The 23,570-nt window shown below is 41.8% G+C and overlaps 1 protein-coding gene across 6 annotated transcripts in view; it reads right to left on the minus strand.

Moving 5' to 3' along the window:
* MAPKAP1 (MAPK associated protein 1) overlaps positions 1–23,570 on the minus strand; it is a 246,813-nt gene that overhangs the window by 78,625 nt on the left and 144,618 nt on the right. For all 6 annotated transcript variants that reach the window (XM_021691308.1, XM_021691306.1, XM_044920481.1 and 3 more), the window contains one exon: positions 19,666–19,775. In XM_021691308.1, the coding sequence (XP_021546983.1) occupies positions 19,666–19,775 (110 nt within the window). The remainder of the gene's footprint in view (positions 1–19,665; positions 19,776–23,570) is intronic.

Here is a 23,570-nt window from a genome sequence, read left to right on the forward strand (position 1 = left end):
AACACATGTAAAACACTTAGTCTGGCGCGTGGTTAAGTGCTCAATAAATGACAGCTACTTCATATTATATTAATACAATTTTACACATTTCATCATGTTCAACTATGAAGCTATCAAACCAATAAGAAGCTGAATTATAGATCCTGTTTTATTTTAAACCAATTGTGACTTATAACCCAAGATGTTAAAATATGCTTCTCCTTGTGCTAAACACCCAAAACAAAAAGGTAAAAGCAATGGGAAAAAATGACAGTGGAGGAGGTAGCGGGGTCGTGGCTGCCAGCCATTTTCCTTCCTGGGAGTTTTCCTTCTTGTTACATCTATTATCTGGGAGCTGGGCTGCCCTGCTGGCTTTCCATTTGCCTTGCTAATAACAGTAAATCCAGCAGCTTCCACTGCAGCTCCTGTCTCCTTCAGCTGACTCCGAGGCCAATCAGCATTTTCTCTCTCCTAATGTCAGATGTTCCCTGGGAAGTCCTGCTGAAGAGAAAATTTACGACAAAAGTTTCTCCAGCTTTTAACCCTTCTGCCTATTCGGCCCCAGATGCAGAGTGCTCTAGAGGAATGCTAGGTCATTCTTACATGTGCATACCTATGTTCTCACTGATGCTTTGCTGCTCTGACAAGGGGCCTCAGACCCCTGGAAAAGCTCAAATGAGCAGCTGGGCAGACAGATGCCCACATTCTGGGCCATACGTAACGTGGACTAAATTTGAGCTGGGTTCCTTAGTAGCTAGGGTCTCTGTTGAATCATGACTCAAAGCAGTCATACTCCTAAAAAACAAAGTGTTATATCACAAAATTGTGAGTGTGGCTGGGTCTCATAACAATGAAATTGAAGAGAGGGGACAGGACTAACATTTGCGGAGTAATAAAACAGTAACAGCTATGTGTTTGGTGTTTCATATGGATTTCTATTTAATTCTTGCAACAATGCTATGAAGAAGATAGCGTTATTCTCATTCATAGATGAGGAAAATGAAGTTCAAACAGGCTAAGAAAACTCACCAAAGAGCTAGAAAGAGTAACAGAAGCAAGAGTGGAACCAGGAAGATGTTTCTAGAACCCAGATATTAAGCTCCCACAGTTAAGACTATCAACCAGCAGCCTGTGATGTAGCTGTGACTTTATCTTACTGAAGAGCAAAATAAAGCAAGGAACTCAGAGAGGGAGAATGACCTGACCAAGGTTACCTAGCTAGGAGTGGTGGGGCCAGCTTTGAGCCAATAGAGGGGGCATGGTCTTCTGATCCACAACAGTAATCCCGGAAATTAGCCCTCCATGGGCTGCAGAAGATGAGACAGCACAGATTCAGGCTTTCAGGACACAATGCAGCGTCTCTTTAGCTAGAGAGAGAACAGTGGCTGTCCGCCGAGGCGCAGGCTCTCTGGCAACGGTGGTAGTGGTGTAGCAGCTGCCGCCAGGCCCCTACAGACCTTATGTCCTTGGCACAGAGGGGTCTCAGCTCAGGGTTTTCATTTTCAGTAAGTTCAAGTCTTTGGGCATAGCTACATTCTAGCTCAATAGGCTTTTCCATGACCTCCTCTCCACCTTTCCACAGAAGTTAGATGATATTCTTAACCAGATTAGTAGAGTCAGTAAACTAATTTTTGCCCCAATTTGAAAAAAAAAAAAAAAAGAATGTCAAAATGTACATGTGACAGCTGTTTGGAACTCTAATCTTATGAAAAAGCAGCTGTTTTCATTTATATTTGAGATATTAGTCATCCTTAGGATGGGACAAGAGTACTCAGCTAATAGCTTGTGCTTTAACCTGCGGAAAATACAGGTCACAGAGACAAGATGTTGGCAAAATCACAGTATAATGGTTATACTCATATAACATTCTGGTCTTAAAAGGTTTGGAGATGTTTGCAATGGGAAGCAACTATTTAATAACAGTGTTCTCACAGAAAACTGACATCCACACAATAAAATGGATTGTGGCTTTTAGGAGAAAGGAAGTTACCAAATAAAGAAAGTCTATGTAAGTAAGGGAAAGAAAGAAATATTTCTAAGCTCTAGAATTTGGGATAAGCAGTCTTCTTTTTACAAATTTTAAAAACTATTTTTATTTTTCACAAAGGAACATTATATAGTTGACTCTTAACATGAGGGTTAGGGGCGCCGATCCCCCACAAAGCCAAAAATCCACGTAAAAATCCGAACTTAACTACTAAGAGCCTACTGTTGACTGGAAGCCTTACCAATAATATAAACAGTTGATTAGCACATATTTTGTATGATGTCTGTATTACATGTATGTATATGTATGTATTATATATTGTATTCTTACAACAAAGCTATAGAAGATGTTAATAAGGAAAATACATTTATAGTACTGTACTGTAAAAAATCCACACATAAGTGGACCCATGCAGTTCAAACCTGTGTTGTTCAAGGGTCAACTGTATATACAGTTTTATTTTTTTATTTTTTTTTTTCCAGTGCAAAAAGGTATTTTTATTAAAGCACGGGGAGAGGACCCATGAGCAGCTGCTGTATACACACTTTTAGAAGTAAATAATACCACAAGTCCTATAGTGAAAAAGTTAATTCCCTGCACATCCCTGAATCCCTTCTTACAGGCAATTACTTAAAAAATTTTTGGCTATTTCTTCTGGTATTCACCTTCCTATTTTTTATTAGCATTCTTACTGAGCTGTTTTAAAAATGATTATAAATATCAGACAATATGGGGGCGACTGGGTGGCTCAGTTGGTTGAGCGACTGCCTTCGGCTCAGGTCATGATCCCAGAGTCCCGGGATCGAGTCCCGCATCGGGCTCCCTGCTCAGCGGGGAGTCTGCTTCTCCCTCTGACACTCCCCCCTCTCATGTGCTCTCTCTCTCTCATTCTCTCTCTGTCAAATAATAAATAAAATCTTAAAAAAAAAAATCAGGGACGCCTGGGTGGCTCAGTCGGTTAAGCGTCTGCCTTCGGCTCAGGTCATGATCCCAGGGTCCTGGGATCGAGTCCCGCGTCGGGCTCCCTGCTCCGCGGGGAGCCTGCTTCTCCCTCTGCCTCTGTCTCTCTCTCTCTCTCATGAATAAATAAATAAAATCTTTAAAAAAAAAAAAATCAGACAATACGTCTTAACTTCTACTGTGGAAGATGAGGAATCAGTGTGTGCTCTACCCTTCATACATGCAGAGCCCTGCTTCGTAAAGTGAGTTTGCTTTAATTTTCTTCTTCTGGAATAGAGTGTATGCAGTAGCTTCTTCCTGTTGGGCACCCTTACTTGATTATCAGTGCTTAAAATGTCTGTTTTTGCTATATCCCACTGGCTCCCCAAGGACTCATTAGAGATTCATGTCTTGGGAACCTGGTAGACAACACTAATATCAACTGATGTGCACTGTGTTTCATTTTTAAGACATTTACATTTTCATTCGATGATTTAATTCTCAGAGGAAGTTTGATCTCCAATAATCAAAGTGCAGTGAATCTACTCCTGAATAGGAAGTGGGTGGCCTTGGGCCTGGGCTGGCAGGGAGCGGAGCAGCTGTGGGCTGCAGATTGGCTTTCACTGCTTCTCCTTTGCTCATTTCCCAAAATACTCCAGGCCAGCTACAGTGCTGGCAAACAAAAAGGAACCTGTTCTCCATAAGGGACTTTCATTTGACTCAAATGAAAGTTCAATTCCCCCATCCCAAAGGAAAAGGAGGGTCCTCATCTTTTTCCTTGGTAAGGTACACACCAACATCTGGCAAGATCAATGTATTAGGAACTCACCGGGGCAGGCCCATGGTGCCTCTGACACAAGGCTGAGTGGCTGAGGGACGATGTTCTCTCTAGCAGTTTCCAAGGCTGAGATACGGCCTCTACCTCTTAATTTACGCTGTTGCTCTGGACGCGACGAGTTACTCACTGCCCATGAATTCACCCAGCCATCGCTGTCCTGTCCACGTCTCCCCGCATCAGGGCACGGTGTCGGTAATTGATTAGCAGATGCATGAAAACTTGCTAAAGTGGAAAGACTGAGGTAATGCCCGATCGTGGAGGCAAGAGGGACTCCTTTTGGGAGGGGCATTCACAAAACTGGAGACTCAAAGAAGTCCTTTTAGTCAGAAAATGGACAGGCTAAAAGCCAGAAGAGAGTATCCCTAATCAAACGTACTTGTTGGTTGGTCTGTTTTTATTGACTATCTACCTCGCTAAATGAGAGCTGAGAACAGGCCCTGCCATCCTTATACACTGCCTAAAATATAGCAGAAGACTCCATAAATATTTACTGAGTGATGAGTTTGGATTTGGATACACTGTGCTTGAGGATATTTTTAGACTTAAATCATACTTTGGCTTAATTTTATCTTAATTCACATTATTCTATTAAATGTAGTGTGCAAAAAAAAAAAAGTAAAGCTGGGGTTCTGTTATGATTTGATATTTCTGTGATCCAGTGGAGACAGTTTTGGGGAAAACTGAGGAGCTCCAATAGACCACCTTGTATCTTCTGTAGCACTTAGGCTTTAATCACATCTCACTGACTTTCTGTTTGAAAAACTGGTTTGATGGCACAGTAAAATCTATCCACCTTGCTGACTGTCCCACTGTGATTAGTAGCTAGGTAATGAGAAGTAGGTGCTGATACATCCTTTCCCCAGACCTGCCTCCAATGCCACTCCAATGCCTTTTCCTGATTTTAAGTCACCTTTGTCTCTTGGTACCATTATCACTGTAAGACAGAAGAAGAAATATCCTGACTGATGAGCTATTTTTCTTCTTTTTCTTTTCTTAATGCATTTAAAGGCACTGTAGAAAGTGCCAGTATTTGTAACTTACTCAAAAAGGAAAAACTCTTTGTGGAAAGTTGTCACTGCAATTGTTAAAACTGCTTTTTAAACTGCGTATGGGGGAAGACTAGCTCTAGTGGCAGGCCTCTGAAAACAGTGAGACAGAAGCTGGGTGTCTCAGGTCTCTGGGCTGGTCTGGAAGAGGTCTTCTCTGAGAGCGTAGCTCATATAAAGTGATGACTTTTCATGCAAATGGCCAAGCCCAACCTTGGCAGAGAAGATTTTTCCTTGACAGCTACTAAGAGGATAAATACATGAATGGCCTGCCTGAAGAAAGGGGCCTTCTGCTTCCTCTGGGGGAGACAAAGACTCTTCTTAGAGAGTGTAAGGGGCAGACACAGCACTCCAAACCTCCCTGTAACTTCTGTAATCATTCCTCAAAAATCACGTGGATGTTTCATTATATTTCCTCTTTTAAATGTTTTCTAAGAAGAAGCAACAGGCTTTGTGAGCTACTTGGCTGTTAATACAAAGGCTTTTTATAATCACCTGTAAACATGTTTGTTAGAGAAAAATGTAATTTGTTCACTTCCTCTCTAGAATCTTGGGTATAGTAAATTAAATTTGCTGATATAAGCTACATGATGAATGCGCCTTGTGACCATTAGGACACCCCTACATGCCTGACATGGGTTTTCTTGTTAGTCAAAAATCATTGGGAGTTGGCTCTCTGGATCTAGTTTTCTCCTTGTTCAAAATAAAGGGTGCTTCCAGCAGATCCATATCCAAACACAATTGAAAAGCTGGTTCTATCACAGGGTATAAGCTTTCTATAGACTTAATTCGTTGCAAACAAAAAGTACAGGCAAAGGCCAAGTCATATGGGTAGAAAAGGAAGTAAATCCAAACCTCAGAAGCCAGATTTTATGGTGTGCTTGGTGCCGTAGCAGCAACAGGGATAAAGGCCGCTGACATCCCCTGAACACTTACTATGAACTGTTTTATATGCATCCAGTCAAAACAATAGCCCTGCCAGGTAGGTATTATTACCCCTGTTGACAGAAAAGATAACCGAAGTGAAAAAGGCTTGATGACTTGTCTAACCTTATAGCTTGTGTGAAAGGCACAGCCAGGGTGGAGACTTGGGCTGGTTTGGGTCCAAAGCCTGTACTCCTTACACTGAATCATGTTGCCACGTCCAAATGAAGCAGGGGCACTTGGTCTCTCGAGGGAGAAAAGCATTCCTGCCTCCACTGACATGTGGACCCTGGAACCTTAGCCAGTAGGAGGAATACAAACTTTGGCATCATACATCTGGGTTTGAATCCCTATTCCCCAACTTACTAGCTGTGTGACCTTGGACAAGTCTTGCAGACTCTCTAAGCTTTAGTTTTTTATAAAACAAAAATAATAATCAATTCAAATACTTGATTTAAGGATTAAAAGAGATCACTACAAAAAGTGCTTGGCAGATTGCCTGGCAAATTTTTTTTTTTTTTTTAAAGATTTTATTTATTTTTCAACAGATAGAGAGAGACAGCGAGAGAGGGAACACAAGCAGGGGGAGTGGGAGAGGGAGAAGCAGGCTTCCCGCTGAGCAGGGAGCCCGATGTGGGACTCGATCCCAGGACCCTGGGATCATGACCTGAGCTGAAGGCAGACGCTTAACAACTGACCCACCCAGGCGCCCCGCAAATTTTTAATATTCAGTAAGTGGTAACAATTACTTTATTTTCACAACTCTATATGCTACTTAAAATCACAGGTCCATGAAAGAAACTATGACCTCAAAGATCTCATTTAACATATGAAGTAAAGAAAGATAAAATACCCTACAGGAAGTAAAGATTAGTGTTTTCTATGCCACAAAGATGATTATTTGTAAGTTCAGAAATTTACATTAATAAGAACCTAAATTATATATTTTTAATTTTTATAAGTTCATTCCTAGTTTATTATAAACATTTTTAAACCACAGAGAAGTTGAAAGAACTGTACATTGAAAACCCATGTACCCACCACCTAGATCCTACAATTGGCATTTTTATTGTATTTGCTTTATCATATATCCATCCACCAATGCATCTTTATTTTTTTTTTAAGATTTTCTTTTTTTGAAAGAGGGAGAGAGAGAGTGAGAAGGGGGGGAGCAACAGAGGGAGAGGGAGAAGCAGACTCCCCGCTGAGCAAGGAGCCCGATGCGGGACTCGATCCAAGGACCCTGGGATCATGACCTGAGCTGAAGGCAGACGCTCAACTGACTGAGCCACCCAGGCGTCTCTTTTTTTTTTTTAAAGACTTTATTTCCACCAATGCATCTTTAAAAAAAATGCATTTCAAAGTAAAGAGCAGACATCAGTACATTCAGTGTGCATAACGTTAACTGGTGTCCAATATTTGTTTGAGATTCTCTTTTTACCTTTTTTTTTTTTTTAAGATTTTATTTATTTATTTGACAGAGAGAGACACAGTGAGAGAGGGAATACAAGCAGGGGGAGCGGGAGAGGGAGAAGCAGGCTTCCCGCTGAGCGGGACCTGGAATCATGACCCGAGCCGAAGGCAGACGCCTAATGACTGACCACCCAGGCGCCCCCTCTTTTTACTTTTAGGTAAAATTTTCATACAATGATATGTACAAATCTTATGAGTATCATTTGATAGTTCCAACAAATGCATTCACTTGTGTGACACCAGTTCCTGTCAATATACAGATTACTTTTATTCCAGAAAGTTCTCTCACTTGCATTACAATTTAAATGGGGAAGCTGCAGTACAGAGAAAAAACACTGGGCTTAAGAATCAAGGGGTACAGGTTCAAATCTCATCTACGTCACTCATTAGCAATCCACACAAGAATGCATGCATATACACAATACACACATAACTTGGCCTCAGTTTTCTCAACCATAAAAAATAGATAATGTCCGTTTCACAAGGTCTTTGTAAAAGTTAAATACAAAAGTACAGTAAGTACTCAGTAGATGTACCAAAGGGTACTTTTCCTCCTATTCCCCCTCGCAGCTCCCCTGGGTCTGAGGACGTTGCCTTCAAAAAGAAAACGATAAAGACAAAAACCCAAACCAAACACAGTTAAATGAGAGATGAGGGAACAGGGCATCTCTCTGCATAGGCAGTCCTCTCCCAATTTATCCACTCTGACTTCAGCTAATTAAACATCTGTCTCAATGGTGTCTTCAGCAAATTAGTCATCCCCACTTTGTGACACTGATTGTTGGTTGCAGCCTTTTCCCCACTTGCTACCATTCCCAGAAACTTCTAGGAGTTAACTCACCAGGCACATGGCAAGGAATGATGCAGGGTTCCCATTAACCCCCCACAGTTGCCCTTGGTGCCAGTGCTTTTCATAATGCTGCCAGACGTGTCCTTAGCTGTGCCTCCCTAAAATAAACCTGTTAAGGGGTGACAACTTTTTTGCCTACATTCCTGACTTCCAGATTATGATGCATTTTCTAAGTACTATATACACATACCAGACTAAAATAAACTATTTAACAGGAAATCTGTTTTCTCAAATAGTTTTGTGACAAAGCAGGCAGGTAACAACATAAGGTCCTAAATGAGGTGAACTGGAACCTAGTGAATTACCAGCTAACTCTCTCCAAACACATAAACAAAAGCTTTGCTGGTAAATGAAAAGCCAGAAGGCAAACAAGTAAATTGGCCTGGACTAGATGTGTGCCTTTTCTCTATATCAGGGGTGTGTGTGTGTGTGTGTGTGTGTGTGTGTGTGTGTGTGTATACACATATGTGGACCTGCCTGGCCTGGATGTGTGCTTTTTCTCTATATCGGGGTGTGTGTGTGTGTGTGTGTGTGTGTACACACATATGTGGACCTGCTGGGGCAGGAAAGGGGGCAGTAGGGTGAACTGTATTCTAAACTACAGGGTACTTCTTAAAAACAGTTTTGTGAAATTAGACTTCTCAATTTCTCTTCCCACTAAAAACAACTGACTTAAAAACTATCTTTTAGAAAGATAAATGGCAGATAAATACATTTTTAAAATGCTTAACTTCACACAAAACCCACAGAAATGCAAATTAAAATGTGATATTAACTGCTAGCCATCAGTTTGGCAAAAACGAAAGATCGATAACATCGGTGTTAGTAAGGGGGTGGGAAAAGAAGACACTCTCATATATTCTTGGAGTGTCAAAGAATTGGTATAAACTTTTTAAAGGGCAATTTGTTTTTCTCAACATTTTAAATACACAAACTTCTGACAAGCAATCCCATATTTAACATCTAGCGCAAACATGCAATGAATATTCATACAAGATTGTTCACTGTATGTGTAAAACTGGAAATTTGGAAATAATCTAAATGTCCAACAACAGAGAGCTAAGTTAAATAAATGTTAACTAGGAAGATAAAACGGCAATGGTCACTCTAACATAGTTATTCTAACAAGAATGCTTATGACAGAATACTAAGTGAAAAACAAATGCAAAATCATATACACTGTGTGGTATCCTTCTTAAAAATCATTATGTGGATACGTTTTTTACAAGTTTATTTAACAAACATTTATAGAGTGTCTTCTATTTGACACTCTGCTAGATGTTGGGTATATAGTGATTTAAAGAAACTAAACAAAAAACAGGGTCCTGCTCACATGAAACTTAGAGCCTATATGTCTATGTGTGTGTGAACTGAATAAAAAACCAAGGGTTCACACCAAATACAGTTAGAAGAAACCTTCATACACTTACTTTTTACTTGACGCACTTCCTAAATGTTTGATCTTTTTTCAACAAGCATTTAATTTTATTAAAAAGAAATCTTTAAAAGCCTATCTTCTACCACACCCTAGTTTTAATATTTTTTTAATTTTTTTATTGTTATGGTAATCCCCATACATTACATCATTAGTTTTAGATGAAGTGTTCCATGATTCATTGTTTGTGCATAACACCCAGTGCTCCATGCAGAATGTGCCCTCCTCACTACCCACCACCAGGCTAACCCATCCTCCCACCCCCCTCCCCTCTAGAACCCTCAGTTTGTTTTTCAGAGTCCATCGTCTCTCATGGTTCGTCTACCCCTCCGATTTCCCCTGCTTCATTCTTCCCCTCCTGCTACCTTCTTCTTCTTCTTTTTTTTTTTCTTAACATATATTGCATTATTTGTTTCAGAGGTACAGATCTGAGATTCAACAGTCTTGCACAATTCACAGCGCTTACCAGAGCACATACCCTCCCCAGTGTCTATCATCCAGTCACCCCATCCCTCCCACCCCACCCCCCACTCCAGCAACCCTCAGTTTCTTTTTCAGAGTCCATCGTCTCTCATGGTTCGTCACCCTAGTTTTAACATTAACACCAGAACGGGGCAGCTTCAAGGTATTTCAATCCTCCTCAAACTGTGCATTCAGCTCTAATAACAGAAATCAGACTTTACTATGATGTCCATCCCTCTGCTTCCTGTACCGAGTACCAACCGCTTCTCTCCATGCCTTAATTCAGGGCTCATCATCCGTTGGATAGAGTCCTCAAGAGTCTCCTCACCCGTGTCTCTGCCTCCTGTTTTATGTCCTCTAATGGATTTTTGTCATGCAGACGGTGTGTTTTCTAAAAGAAATTCTGACTATATTGTTCTCCTTTCAATGGTTCCCCTCTGCCACCAGAATAAAGTTCAAATCCAACACAGTTTACAAACATGAACTGGTCCCAAATGACCACTTGAGCCTCATAATGTCCCACCCTCCTAACTCCTACTCTACTGCTTATTATCCTGAGTTACATGTGGTTTCCAGAAGGCATCAAGCTCTCTCACCTCACTCCTTCAGCCTAAACGATCTTTCCCAGCCCTCTTCATCTGGTCAGTTTCCACCATCTTCAGGTCTCATCTGGAGGATAGTTCTCCCTGACTCCCTAAGACTGGACTAGGGCTCCCCTCCCACAATGTGTGTACCCAGGCCCTACACTCATTTCCACTGATCACATGCATGGTATTGTAATTGCCTGTCCCCCAGAGGAACTAAACAGTAAGCTCTGGGAGGGTAAGGATCATTTCTTGGTTTCAACAAAATCCCCAGTGCCTACATAGTGTCTGCTGCATAATAAGCCCCCAATAAACAAATACAGCTCTTCTAGTTTTGAGTATATTATCAGGCCTGGCCTGATCGGATCTGTCCCCTGCCTAGCTTCTGCAGCTTATCCTCTGCCTTGTTCCTGCTCCAGTAATTTCGGATATCCATGTTTTGTTACTACTACATTTCAAAACGTCTCTGCCTAGAATGTCCTTGCTCTCACTTACCCACCTACCAAAATTCTATTTAATCTTCAAAAAACTATCAAATCGTTTACTCCAGAGCATCTTTCCTCAGGCCCTGCCTCACCCAGTAGTTTTAAGTACTCCCTAATCTATGCTGCTTAAGTAGCTTATGTACTTCTCCTTGTGAATTTGCCATATTTTACTGCCCCCTTTCCTTCTTTTTTTCTTTAAGATTTTATTTATTTATTCATGAAAGGCAGAGGCAGAGGCAGAGGGAGAAGCAGGCTCCCCAAGGAGCAGGGAGCCCGATGCGGAACTCGATTCCAGGATGCCAGGATTATGACCTGAGCCGAAGGCAGACACTTAACCATCTGAGCCGCCCAGGTGCCCCTGCCCCCTTTTCTGAATCTGTTTTCTCACTGGGTTTCCACCTGATTCTAGCACAGTGCTGGCCTAGAGCAGGCAGCAAGGGACGGTGAACACTGAAGTCATCAGGGTCTGTCAGAGCCACACTCAGAGCTTTGGCGCACACCTGCCCCTTCCCACAGTGCCCTGGGTGACTCCTCCCCTCAACCTCTCCCCTGTCACAGCTGAGGAAAGTACAGGACTATGCATTCCATTACCATAGTTCTTCATTCTAAGATGCATTTTTTCCTACTTTATAACATTTCTAAAATTAGGCTACAGCTTACAATCAATATGTACATTGAATGTAGTATTTCTTTATTTTTTTTTTCCTGAAAAGCTATTATTAAATTAGTGATGCTCTAGAATTAGTCCCTAGTGGCCCAGAGAAAGGTCCTTCCTCTGACTTCAAAATGGATGTGCCCTCCTGCAGCACCACACAACACAGCCTGTCAGGAGGAAGGTCTTTTCTCGTTCTTTCATTCGGCTTTTGCTTTAACCTAATCCACGTTGGTGACTGACCCAGATGGAGTGAATGAATAGATTTTGTGATGGAAAAGGAACTTCTGAAAGATTAGTGACTAGCAGGAAGAGTAAACGCTGGTCAAATGTAGTTTTGGCGAATGATGTATTTCAGGTTTTTCTGATGTGGCGGTTGTGAGAGCTCATAACACCCTTCTAAAATAATTGGGTCTCTAAAGTGGTTCCCAAAGATTTTTGCCTGACATAAATTCTCTAAATTTCCAGGCTTCCTAGATAAAACAGTTGACTGCAATGCCATCTCTAACATGCTCTGCTCTATTCTCAGGAAGATCCATCAGGAGCCTCAGAGCACTCCAGACAGGGGGAGGCTCAGGTGGGAAGAAACAACAAGATAAAGAGGCAGGAAGAGGGAAGGAGGAATATTTAACTTGGAGCTTCTTGCCCGGGGCATTTCTGAGTTAGACATTTACACACTTTAGCTGCCCTAATTTTCTCTATCATTTTCCCACTGGGTCACTGGATACCAAGTATCAGGTCTTTATGTCTCATCCAGCCCCCATGCATGAGTGGCATCAGTGTGATTATTTATTATTTCATGGGGAGCAGTCTTCCACAGAAATTACTGCCTTTTTGACTAAGAACATTTAAACAGTCTTATTTACCTTTTCTTCTTCATCATCTTCTTTTTTTTTCTCTTAAAGGATTACCTGCTATAGCATAAGGAAACCACATGTCTGTGTCTCTGGCTCACAAATTACTTTCATAGAAGAAAGGTTACTGGATTTTCCATCTTTACAATTACACACGGAGTAAGATTCTTTTTTTTTTTTTTTAAGATTTTATTCATTTATTTGACAGAGAGAGACACAGCGAGAGAGGGAACACAAGCAGGGGGAGTAGGAGAGGGAGAAGCAGGCTTCCCGCCGAGCAGGGAGCCCGATGCGGGGCTCGATCCCAGGACCCTGGGATCATGACCTGAGCCGAAGGCAGACGCTTAACGACTGAGCCACCCAGGCGCCCCCGGAGTAAGATTCTTAAACTCTACAGCAAGAAGATTCTTTAGCTTATTTTAGCCTTTGGAGAACACTTCCCGTTAGAAGAGTGTTAGAAACCCCGCTCCCTCTAAAACATACGGGTTTCTCTTTTCCACAGGGCAGCTCAGGACAGGTGTATGTTGCTTTAAGAAAGCCAGATATAAAACATTAAAACTGACACCAATACAGACAAACTGTGCAATTACAAAAAGAATTCCTGGCTTTATATCCAGATTCACCACAGGGTTCCTTTAAATGCTGCACTTCCCTAGTGCATTTAGATCTTAGAATCAATGAACATTTCTGTTTACAGAATTTTAAATTTGTTCTCCCACTAGGGTTCTAATAAGCAACATGGTATAATAAAAAGAGTATGGGCTTTGAGGTCAAAAAAGCCTGGGCTCCAATTTAGATTCTGCCATTTACTTACTGTGGAAATTTGGGTGACTTTAAGTTCTTTTAGAGCTGAGGAAAGGGAGGCTCAGAGAGGTAAGCGTATGATTACATACACAGTTCTCAACAGTTCCTTAATTCTAACATGCACCTCCCCCCCCACCCCCAACGTTTCTAAAGTCTCGTCTGTAAGACAGGCATAATAAAATCTACCTTCCAGGGGTATTTGCAGATTAAATGAGATAATATGTATAATACACAAAGGCACTCAATAAATCAGCTCTTCCCTCATTGGAACCACATCTTCGGGAAAGACCAACTCCTCTCCTGACACACAAACCCCCATTAAAACGTTACTGATAACTAATTAATTAGTATGCTACTTTCTAAGTCTACCTGGCATGAAAGTAAGGCCTACTAATTGTGTCCGAGATTGGCCCTGCTGTTGCCCGTCTATTAGTTAGAGCAGGTCCACATTAAGTTACAGGCTCCAAGTTCCTACCCTGGCTTCCCAGGTTCTCTGCCTGGTCTGTCTATATTTCTCTGCCATATTGGAATGATCAATTCTGCACTTCTTTCCAATTCTTTTCTTTCTTTGTGTTCATATTCTCTGTATGCCCCTTCCCCTCTTTGGGTCTCAGAATAGTTTACAGTAGTTAGAAGTTTGGGTTTTATTCTGAAAGTCACTGAAGGGTATAGAGCAGGTATGATCTGATTTATACTTTAGAAGATCCCTCTGGCTGCTGTGTAGACAAGAGACTGGAAGAGGACAAGAGCAGAGGCAGGAAAACCAGAAAACTGCTATTTAAGTCATGGCGATCTGCACTCATCCAGTGGATATGGAAAAGACTGAATAAATTCAGGATATATTCTGGAGATAAAACTGAGAGGACCTGCTAATGGGTAAGATGTGGGGACTTTGTCCAGGGAACAATTCAAGGGTCAATTTCACTACTTTTTGGGGGAGGTGGGGTGGAGGGGGAGAGAGTCACGTAAATTAACTACAAAGAAATCTGAAATGTTCTTTTTTTTTTTTTTTAAAGATTTTATTTATTCATCTGAGAGAGAGAGAGCGAGCACATGGGGGGGCGGTCAGAGGGAGAAGCAGACTCCCTGCTGAGCAGGGAGCCCGATGCGGGACTCGATCCTAGGACTCCAGGATCATGACCTGAGCCGAAGGCAGTCGCTTAACCAACTGAGCCACCCAGGCGCCCCTGAAATGTTCTTTTTATATTAAAATATAGTAAACCTTTAATAGCCACTGCTTTGAATGACACTGGCCCTCCCCAACTCTTCACAGCTTAAATGTGAAGGTCACAGTTTAAATGTCAATTTCTCAGGGAGGAGTTCCCTGACCATCCTATATGTTGCATCTTATTATTCTCTCTCACAGCCCCTTATTTTTACCTTCTTTCTAGAATGTAAGTTCTTCCTCAGCAAGGGCCTTGTAAATCTGCCCCCCACTGTCTCCCTGCACCCAGCACAGGTCTGACACATGAGGACACAGGATGAATGAAAGTACAAATACAGTATGGATCAAAATTTACATTTTACATGAGAATCCAATGATGTCATCATTAGCGCTCTTTCTGATCAGAACTCTGCAAACTGTGGTAGCTGTTTGCTGGTCTTCTCTGAGTCTAGGAGTATTTTAGGGAATAATGTGGAGGCATCTTAGTCTAGACAATGTCACTAATGACATCCTAGGCGTCTTGTGAAAACACAGTACATTAGCAAACAATAAGGTGGTCTGTGACTCTAAACAGAGATGTTAAGAGAGAGTCCACTTGACAAAGCTAACATTTATCTTTCAAAGTCTAGGTGAAATTTTATAAGGGAAAAGCAAAAATGAATGTTGTAAGTTTTTTTAACAATACTATAAGAACTTTTCAAAAGGATTTTCAGACTAATAAAAATTTGTCTTTCACATCAAAAGGCAAGAATGAACAAGGGTAAGAAAAAGTTAATATGCTTCTGGTTCAATCTTTTAGTAGATGATAAAGAAAAACACCTCCATTTCAAAATGACAACAAATACTGAAACAGAGCCGCTCAGAGAACTATTCTGCTTGGAACACCCCACTTCGAAGCCTTCTCTCTTTTGTAGACCAAGAGTTAACTATATTTCTGTGTCAATGTAAAATTGAAATTGTAGGGGCGCCTGGGTGGCTCAGTCATTAAGCGTCTGCCTTCGGCTCAGGTCATGGTCCCAGGGTCCTAGGTTCGAGCCCTGCATTGGGCTCCCTGCTCGGCGGGAAGCCTGCTTCTCCCTCTGCCTCTCCCCCTGCTTGTGTTCCCTCTCTCACTGTGCCTCTCTCTGTCAAATAAATAAATAAAATCTTAAGAAAAATAAAAAAAATAAATTGAAATTGTATCTGCCTCCATTTCTTAAGCATTCCTGCCATACCCAACACCATGCTTCAGGAGGCTGGTAAAGGTTGGTGGGTGATAGCTAATTTAAACACCAAAATACTAAGAAGCTCAGAAGGTCACTGGCTGTGAGGATGAACTTGACCAAAGGAGAACGTGATGAGCTAAGAACTTCACTCACTAAATAATAGGTCAGTATATTTTACTAGCTAAATCAAAGGACCTGACTGGCTACTCTTCATTATGTCAAAAACTCACCCACCCAGCTACAAAAATTAGTAAAGAGGTGCCAGTTAATTCTTCTAAAACCAGATTCTCCATTTACAATTTTCTTTTTTTAAAGATTTTATTTATTTATTTGACAGAGAGAGACAGAGTGAGAGAGGGAACACAAGCAGGGGGAGGGGAGAGGGAGAAGCAGGCTTCCCGCAGAGCAGGGAGCCCGATGCGGGGCTCGATCCCAGGACACTGGGATCATGACCTGAGTCGAAGGCAGACGCTTAACGACTGAGCCACCCAAGCGCCCCCATTTACAATTTTCTTAAACAGTGGGGACTTTCTCCCAGTGCAGGTAGCTTCCAAATGTCAAGTGGATCAGTAATAAAATGAAAAGCTGTAGAGAAACTTTAAAAGGGACATTTAAAAATGGGCTTTAAAAAAAAATGGGCCTTAGCAGAGCACCGACTGGAACACACAGTGAAAAGACTCCTCTAGTTCAGCACATGAATAGTAATAGAAACCCTGCAGTGTTCATAAATAGTTATGACAATGATAATTACAAATAATGCAAGTCAAAATTCCAGATCAGCTACAAGTGCCTGTAACTATAGTCTGTCCATACCAAGCAAAAAATACTTTAAAACCCTAAGGGTTTCCATTGACAAACCTATCTACCTAAACAAAGAAGACTTCTTTTGCTCAAATAGCTGCCACCTTCCAATTTTTTACAAATGAAAATCGGGAAGGGAGTGCCAGAGGGAAGGGCAACAGAGTACTTAAATGTTGGAGTATCACCACATCTGGGTTTCATACTAAAATAGTTTAGGTTCTCAATTTATGATTACTATGAAATGGAAAGTTGTATGGTCAGCCTGGAAAAAAGAGGAGAGAGGTTAGAGGTTTGTGGGTAAGCAACAGAAGTGCACTGCAGCCTATAAAAGGATTTCTGAAACCTTGTTCTTAGTGCAACTAACCCCTAACAAACCAGTAGTGAGAACTCTCGCCTCCACATGGCACATGTTGTTTAATCTCGCCTCTCACTTCAGTTAAAAAAGAGCAGAAAACAGACAAGTGGTGTTCTGCACTCCATCAGGCAAAAGCTGTTTGAAGAGAGGGCTGAGCACTCCACTGCTGTCCTGGACATGGGGTGAGGCAGGCCCCTTCTTACAGAGACTGCGGGGGTCATGTGCAGGATAAACGTAGTCTCTAGCCTGGCATCTCCTGCCACCATGTTCTTGAGTTCATGACTAAGTTCACGTGTCATAATGTGTATAAGTATTTCATGGCCAACTCTGAGCACTAACAGCCTTTTTTTTTTTTAATTTAAGGAAACATACTGTGTTTCCGTCTATGACGAGAGGATTTTTCTCTTTTCATTAATTACCCTCCAAAACAAGCCCACTCCACAATACAAAGTTCAAGATCACAAAATACACCGTCTTTACCAAGCTAACCTTAAATAAACATCTTTGCCAAACTGGAGAGCCTTCTGTTTCATGAGACCAGACTTAATAAAGCAATAGAAAGGGCTTCTCATTTTACAGAGCTTTTTGGATTAAGAAAATGGACAGTAATTTATGTAAATACATCAATCTCAAATGACTTCTCTAGTATGAAAAGGAATAAATAATGCAGATCACTGTGTTTTGGATGTGGCAAAGTCTCTGATGGAAATGGCAGGAATGTGTACACAAAGGTGAACATAAATAACTGTGTGTATGATAAACGTGGTTGCTGGAGATGGACACAGATAAATAGGTACACAATTGGAAAGAGATAGCCGGAGACAGAGGGAAGGACATGGTTCAGCTGCACCTCAGTAAGTTCAAAAAGGTTTCATGGTCTAAAAAAATCTGCGACAGCTGAATTTCTATTAAGAAGGTTTAAAAAGCTGGTTCCCGCTCCTCTTGGACAACCTGGAATAACACTATCTTTGAATACAATGAATGTGTCACAAAATGGGCATTATTGTGTAAAAAATTTAGGGCCAAAACACGAGGAAAAAACAGGATCCTAAAGGAAGATAGATGCTTATATCTTTAAATATCTGAAGCTGTTTAAATGCTATTAGATTGGCACCTAGAACCCCCAAATATCTACTTTCCCCTGGGAAGGAGTGGCTATGCCTCTTCAATCATCCCTTAAATGTAAAGAGGTTTGACCCCCATGCAATGGATAAAAGTCACCCAAAAAATGAACAAAAGAGGTGTTTGGAAAAACCAGAACACCATTCATCCCAGCTAACGACTTGTTCATTATGAGTGATGATGGATAAAGACTTCTCATGCTGAGATGAAATCAAGATTTATATGCATTGTTTCCTCTCCCAACTTGTGGGAAGATCATCATCATTTAATTCTATCTCTGCGGCCAGTGATGGGCATCCAGAGAGCTGGTTATCAAACGGCGCAGTCAGCTGGCAAAAGCCGAAACGTGCAGTTGGCACATCTGGACAGAGCCGCCACAGCCGAGGGTGAACAATGACTCCTGGCAAGCATCCAAATTGCTTGCAGACGCTAGCAGGTCTCATCTACAACCGCCCCTACCAGCAGCTCTCTCTCTCTCTCTTTTTTATGAGAATCAGATTTTCATTGCTCCATTCAATTGCTCTCCTCTGCCATTTTTTACAGCTCTTATCGTTCCCCTGGAATATGGCCTTGAGACAGCTCATCCGTGTCCTTCACTGTGTTATCTCTTCTAACTTTTATTAAAACTTCAGCTTTCATCTGAAGATAGCTAATTAAATCTGGAACAGATTATATGCCTCTCCTTAAAAAGAACACAAAACTATTTTCTTCAACCTGAGTAATGCATTTTTTCCTTTCCAGAAGATGAAACTAAAGGTGTTAAAGAAGTCTCATTTATTTACAAAGCAATGATATTTGACATGTCATATAGAGGTTGATTTATATTAAAGTTGTCTGTGGTATAACAAATCTTTGAGCTATTTCTCAAAATAATTACTTCTCAATACTGGTAATATTTTTTCCCTCATATCCTTTAAATATCATAGCTAATACCATAAGCTTATTTTCTTTTTTTAAAGATTTTATTTATTTATTTGACAGTGAGAGACATAGTGAGAGAGGGAACACAAGCAGGGGGAGTAGGAGAGGGAGAAGCAGGCTTCCCCGCGGAGCAGGGAGCCTGATGTGGGGCTCGATCCCAGAACCCTGGGATCACGACCTGAGCCAAAGGCAGACGCTTAACGACTGAGCCACCCAGACGCCCCCATAAGCTTATTTTCTGTACAAATTTGGGTAATGAGGAATTAAAGATTAACAGGTATTTGTGCACATCAAGTGATTTATCTTTAAAAAAGTTTTTTTTTACAGTTGCCCTCATTTGGTAAAAATGAAAGTTGTTTTTCTTTTATTGCATACCCCGAACACTAACTGAAAGTTTCCCCCATGGAAAATTATGTGAAAACATGAAATTAAAAGCAGTCCTTCAAATTCAGGATTTGGTTTTTAAGACAGCTTTACACCAACTAATAGCTCAAATAGCTTTGTCTTAATCTATCACAAATTATTAATGATGGAGCTTCCATAATCAATAGGAACACATTCTTCTCACACATGCCACTGACCCAGTCCCTTTCTTGGGCCCAGGGGCAGTTTAAAAAAATCACTTTTTTTGCTGTAGATCTGCTAACCAAATCTTCTAGCAATGATATCTAAAACAATCTAGCCAGCCATCTCTCTCTCACACACACACGCACGCGCACGCACACGTATGCACACACCAAGCACTTTTAAACTAACGGTTAAGCTTCTATTTCCAGGGTCTCACCTGAAATTTTCTGGGATCCTTTTCTTCGCTTCACTGCCTTAAGCAAGATTTCTTTCATGGTGACCTTTGTGTTGTCCACCTGAATAAGGGAGAATCCATGAGCAGCATTTCTGTAGGAAAAGATAAATATTAAATCATCACTAACGTTCAACCAGAGGAATGTTATTGCGGTCTTCACTGTGTTTAATAAAGTTTATTGAGTGTACCTCAAAGTGCTTTTTAATTATTTAAAAACAGACTAACTTCTAATGAGAGAGAGAGAGAGAGAGGCATTCTGGTATAAACAGTTCTAAGTGAAAGAAAGGTCAGAGTTAGGGAATGTTTTTCTGATTTACCTCAAATTGAAACTAATTGGTCTGTGTGGGTCACTAGTACTGTGGGTTACTCATGTTGGCTCCCAAGCCAAATCCCGGAGCAAGGATTGACAATAGACTTGGCTTGTGTCAGCAGATGTCACTGCAGGCAGATACCACCATCACATTAAAGCCCAGGGAGCCCTAGAGGAAAAATGTCATGGGGTGAGGATGGGGGGGGAGGCGGGAGGTGGAGGGGAAAATACAATAGCCCAACTCAATTTAGAATAAGGAAAAAAAGGCTCTTCCTAACTGGCTAGTAAGTAAGTAAATAAATAAATTTTAAACGTACGGTCTGTATATACTTCAGGAGGAATGTTTTAATTTATTTAGTCCTAGAAGCTCAAACAAAATATGAAATGAAGCATAAATAATTACAAGACAAAATACTGACACTACCTGTAAGCTTCTAGTCAGTCAAATTTGGAGGGAGTGGTTCATTTAGATAGGAAAAAACTGGTAGGGAACAAGTACCCTAAAAACAGAAGCCCATCCCTGGGTGAGGTATAACTTCACTAAGACTGTTAATTGCAATAGCAAGTATCACAAACACTACTCACTATGCTCAGGCAGCAGAACAAAACAGGCCAATTCCAAGCAGCTCATCTAACAAATGGGACCCAAGTTTCCAACTATGGAACATGGGAATTACCACAAGGAGTTTGGTCGCATTCCCATTTCCTCATAAGAATCTCAAAGGAGAACACACAGCCAAAAAATATGGCAGAACTTCATACTGACAAGAAATCCGAAAGAAAAGCCAAGCCTCAAGCTAAGCCATGGAAAAGCTTCCCCATGGTAGGACAGGCTGAGAAGAGGCCTTAAACCTCTTTGGGACCTAGTTTGGACCCAACCAGGTGGCTGTCTTTCCACAGGAGCTGGGGGCCGATCTCAAAATCAAGGACCCAATTTGCTTCCCTAATACAAAGACATCTCCACACCCCTCCTCTCCATACGGCTTGCTGTTTAATCCTTGACATTCCATTTGTTAAAAAGCAAAAGCCGACGCTGGTCTAGCCAGCACGATCATCCATTTTAACTTGGTCAAGTTCTTGCTATTGAACAGCAGGCCTGAGAACTGTCAAGCTAATTTTACTGAACACTCTGTTACTGAATCATGCCTGAGCTCCAGCCATTCTTTACCTCAGAAGCTGGACCCCATCCCAGAACAATCTTTAAAAGTTTATTTTACTGATCAAAGCAAAATAAGAAATAGCTCTTTTTTTAAAAACTATATTTAGGGAGCGATGCAGTAAGTGATACTTTGGCAAGAGGAATGAAATGTAAAGTGCCTTGTGCATTTATAAACTTGGGGGTATTTGCTCTGGCGCTAGGCCAGCATGTGTTTGGAACAAATGCCAATCATCCGCATTCAGGCTTGTCTTTCCCTGCTCTCTCCTCGGAAGTCAGTATGCACTCCATCTGTGACAATATGTTGGGCGATGGGTGAATGGGGCCTAAAAGGGAACACAAGTTCTCGGGTACACACAAACTAGTACCGGGCTAGATCTCACGAACTCCCATCTACCTGGGTTCCACCTGAACTATTTTATATTTTAGATTTGAGTCTGCTTATTAATTGCTTACATTCTCTTCTAATCGGCTGGCTGACAGCATTATTTCAAACCAATACGTTTATCTTTTTTAGCAAAGGCAGACTAGAAGCTCAAAAGGAAGCCTTGCGTCTGGACTAACTTCCATAAATTAAAAGTGTCCTTTTAAAAGATTTTTGAACAGAGGAAAATCCCCAGTCTGTATTTTTCTGTCATTTTACCAAAACGTACCTGGGTGACAAGGTTAAAGCAAGCAGAGGAAATCCCTGGCACTTATCATCCACAGGCATTACTGATAAATTGTGTGGTGGAGGAATAAAGGATTACCTTCTGTATTTTTTCATTACACTTTTCTTTTGTTACAGAATACATAAATCCATTGTGGCACAATGTAATATGTATCACCATGCTACACCTGCGGACGCTTCCGAGCGGCTGCCATGTCTGTGCAGTCAGGAATGATAAGTGAACCACCCGTGAATGTTAACGATAGTGATCATTCTGAGGTAACTCGGCTCTCCATCTTCCTTTACAGCCTCTGTGCTGAAGCCAGGGTAGCAAGGTTCAGGAGAGGAAAATGAAAACAACAGTGAAGGGAAGGGGCACGCACAGCGCTCAGAACGTGCCTTCACGAGTGTGCGGTATCTTACTCTGGGGCTCCATTTCGGTAAAATCGTGCACATTAAAAGGAGAAGGAGGTTGTGACCCACGTATTGCACACTCAACCAGACCTAATGAAAGCTTCCTTAGGTCAGTCTCCCACTCCATCGCTTCTCTCCCTCCAGACAAACGCCAACTTTGGATCTTGCTCCAAGTCTATAGCACTTAAGGGGGCACAGAATCGAAGTGGTTCTCAGAAGACATCTAGGTGCAACTATTAAGTTATGCTCCCATTTAATAAATGGATATGGAGACTTGCTCCCACAATTTTCAGCTTGACTTCCAAATATTCTAGGTTTTATGCCTCATTTTTTTATATCCAGGAATTTGTATGGGCTTTCTAAAAAGTCTATGGAAATACATCTTTCAGAGCTGCTTTTTATTTCGTGCCGGGCACTGGGTGTGCGACCGAGGAGACCCTGATCTCGGGGGAAATGCCGGCAGCAGGTAGGTAGGGCACTCGCTAGTCCTGCCTCCCTTCTGTGCGGCCCTGCATTCCAGTCTCTGAGGTGTGGCCTGTGCCGAGGGTGCTTAGCCCTCAGACAGACAGGCCGATGGAGAGACAGATGGACTCGGCTCAGAACCTGCTCGTCCTCCTGCTCCCCTCGTGGACAGACAGCGTGTCTCCCACCACAGCAGGGCACTCGGGGGGCCCTGAGCAAAGCACTGCCCTCCACAGCTCCTTGCGCTGCCTGTGCCGGGTCTAGGATGCAGCGCCACTTCAGAGCTGACTAAATGCTGCCCGGAGTGCTTCAGTCAATTCAAAGTTAGGTCCTGTCAAGTCTTGTAACCACTGAAAAACGTATGGGCATTTTAAAAAGAGATTACTCACTTGAGGAATTCAGCTCTGTCCCAGTGCAAAGCCACTCAGCTACCAGAGGGAAGTTTTTATACCCATATTAACCTAACACGATGAGCATTTCTCTGCTAAATATTAAACCAGAGGTGATGGGGCACAGGTCCTTATCTGAAAAGCTTAGAGTCTATTTATAGGGACAACGCTGGAAGCAGAACCCAAGTTGGGAGGCAACATACTGGAGAGGAAAACACGTGGACTGCGAGTTACATACACTTTGGTTCACATTCTGGTTCCATGGCTAACCAAAATGTTGCCTTAACATGTGGGAACCTCAGCTACATCCATGAAATGAGGAGGCCGCTTCCCTACAGAATTGTCAGAGAGGATACCATAGACAACGAATGCCAAGCACCTGGCATTAAGGTCGACAAATAGTAAAAGGAGCTTAGAAATGTTAGTGCTCTTGTGTTCCCCCTGTCCTAAGTCATCACTCCAAAAGAAGAGGCCCCATTCACCCCCTCTCCCCTACCCCGTGAGCAG

This window comes from Neomonachus schauinslandi, chromosome 13 (assembly GCF_002201575.2).
Source record: "Neomonachus schauinslandi chromosome 13, ASM220157v2, whole genome shotgun sequence".
In the NCBI taxonomy this organism is placed as follows: domain Eukaryota; kingdom Metazoa; phylum Chordata; class Mammalia; order Carnivora; family Phocidae; genus Neomonachus; species Neomonachus schauinslandi.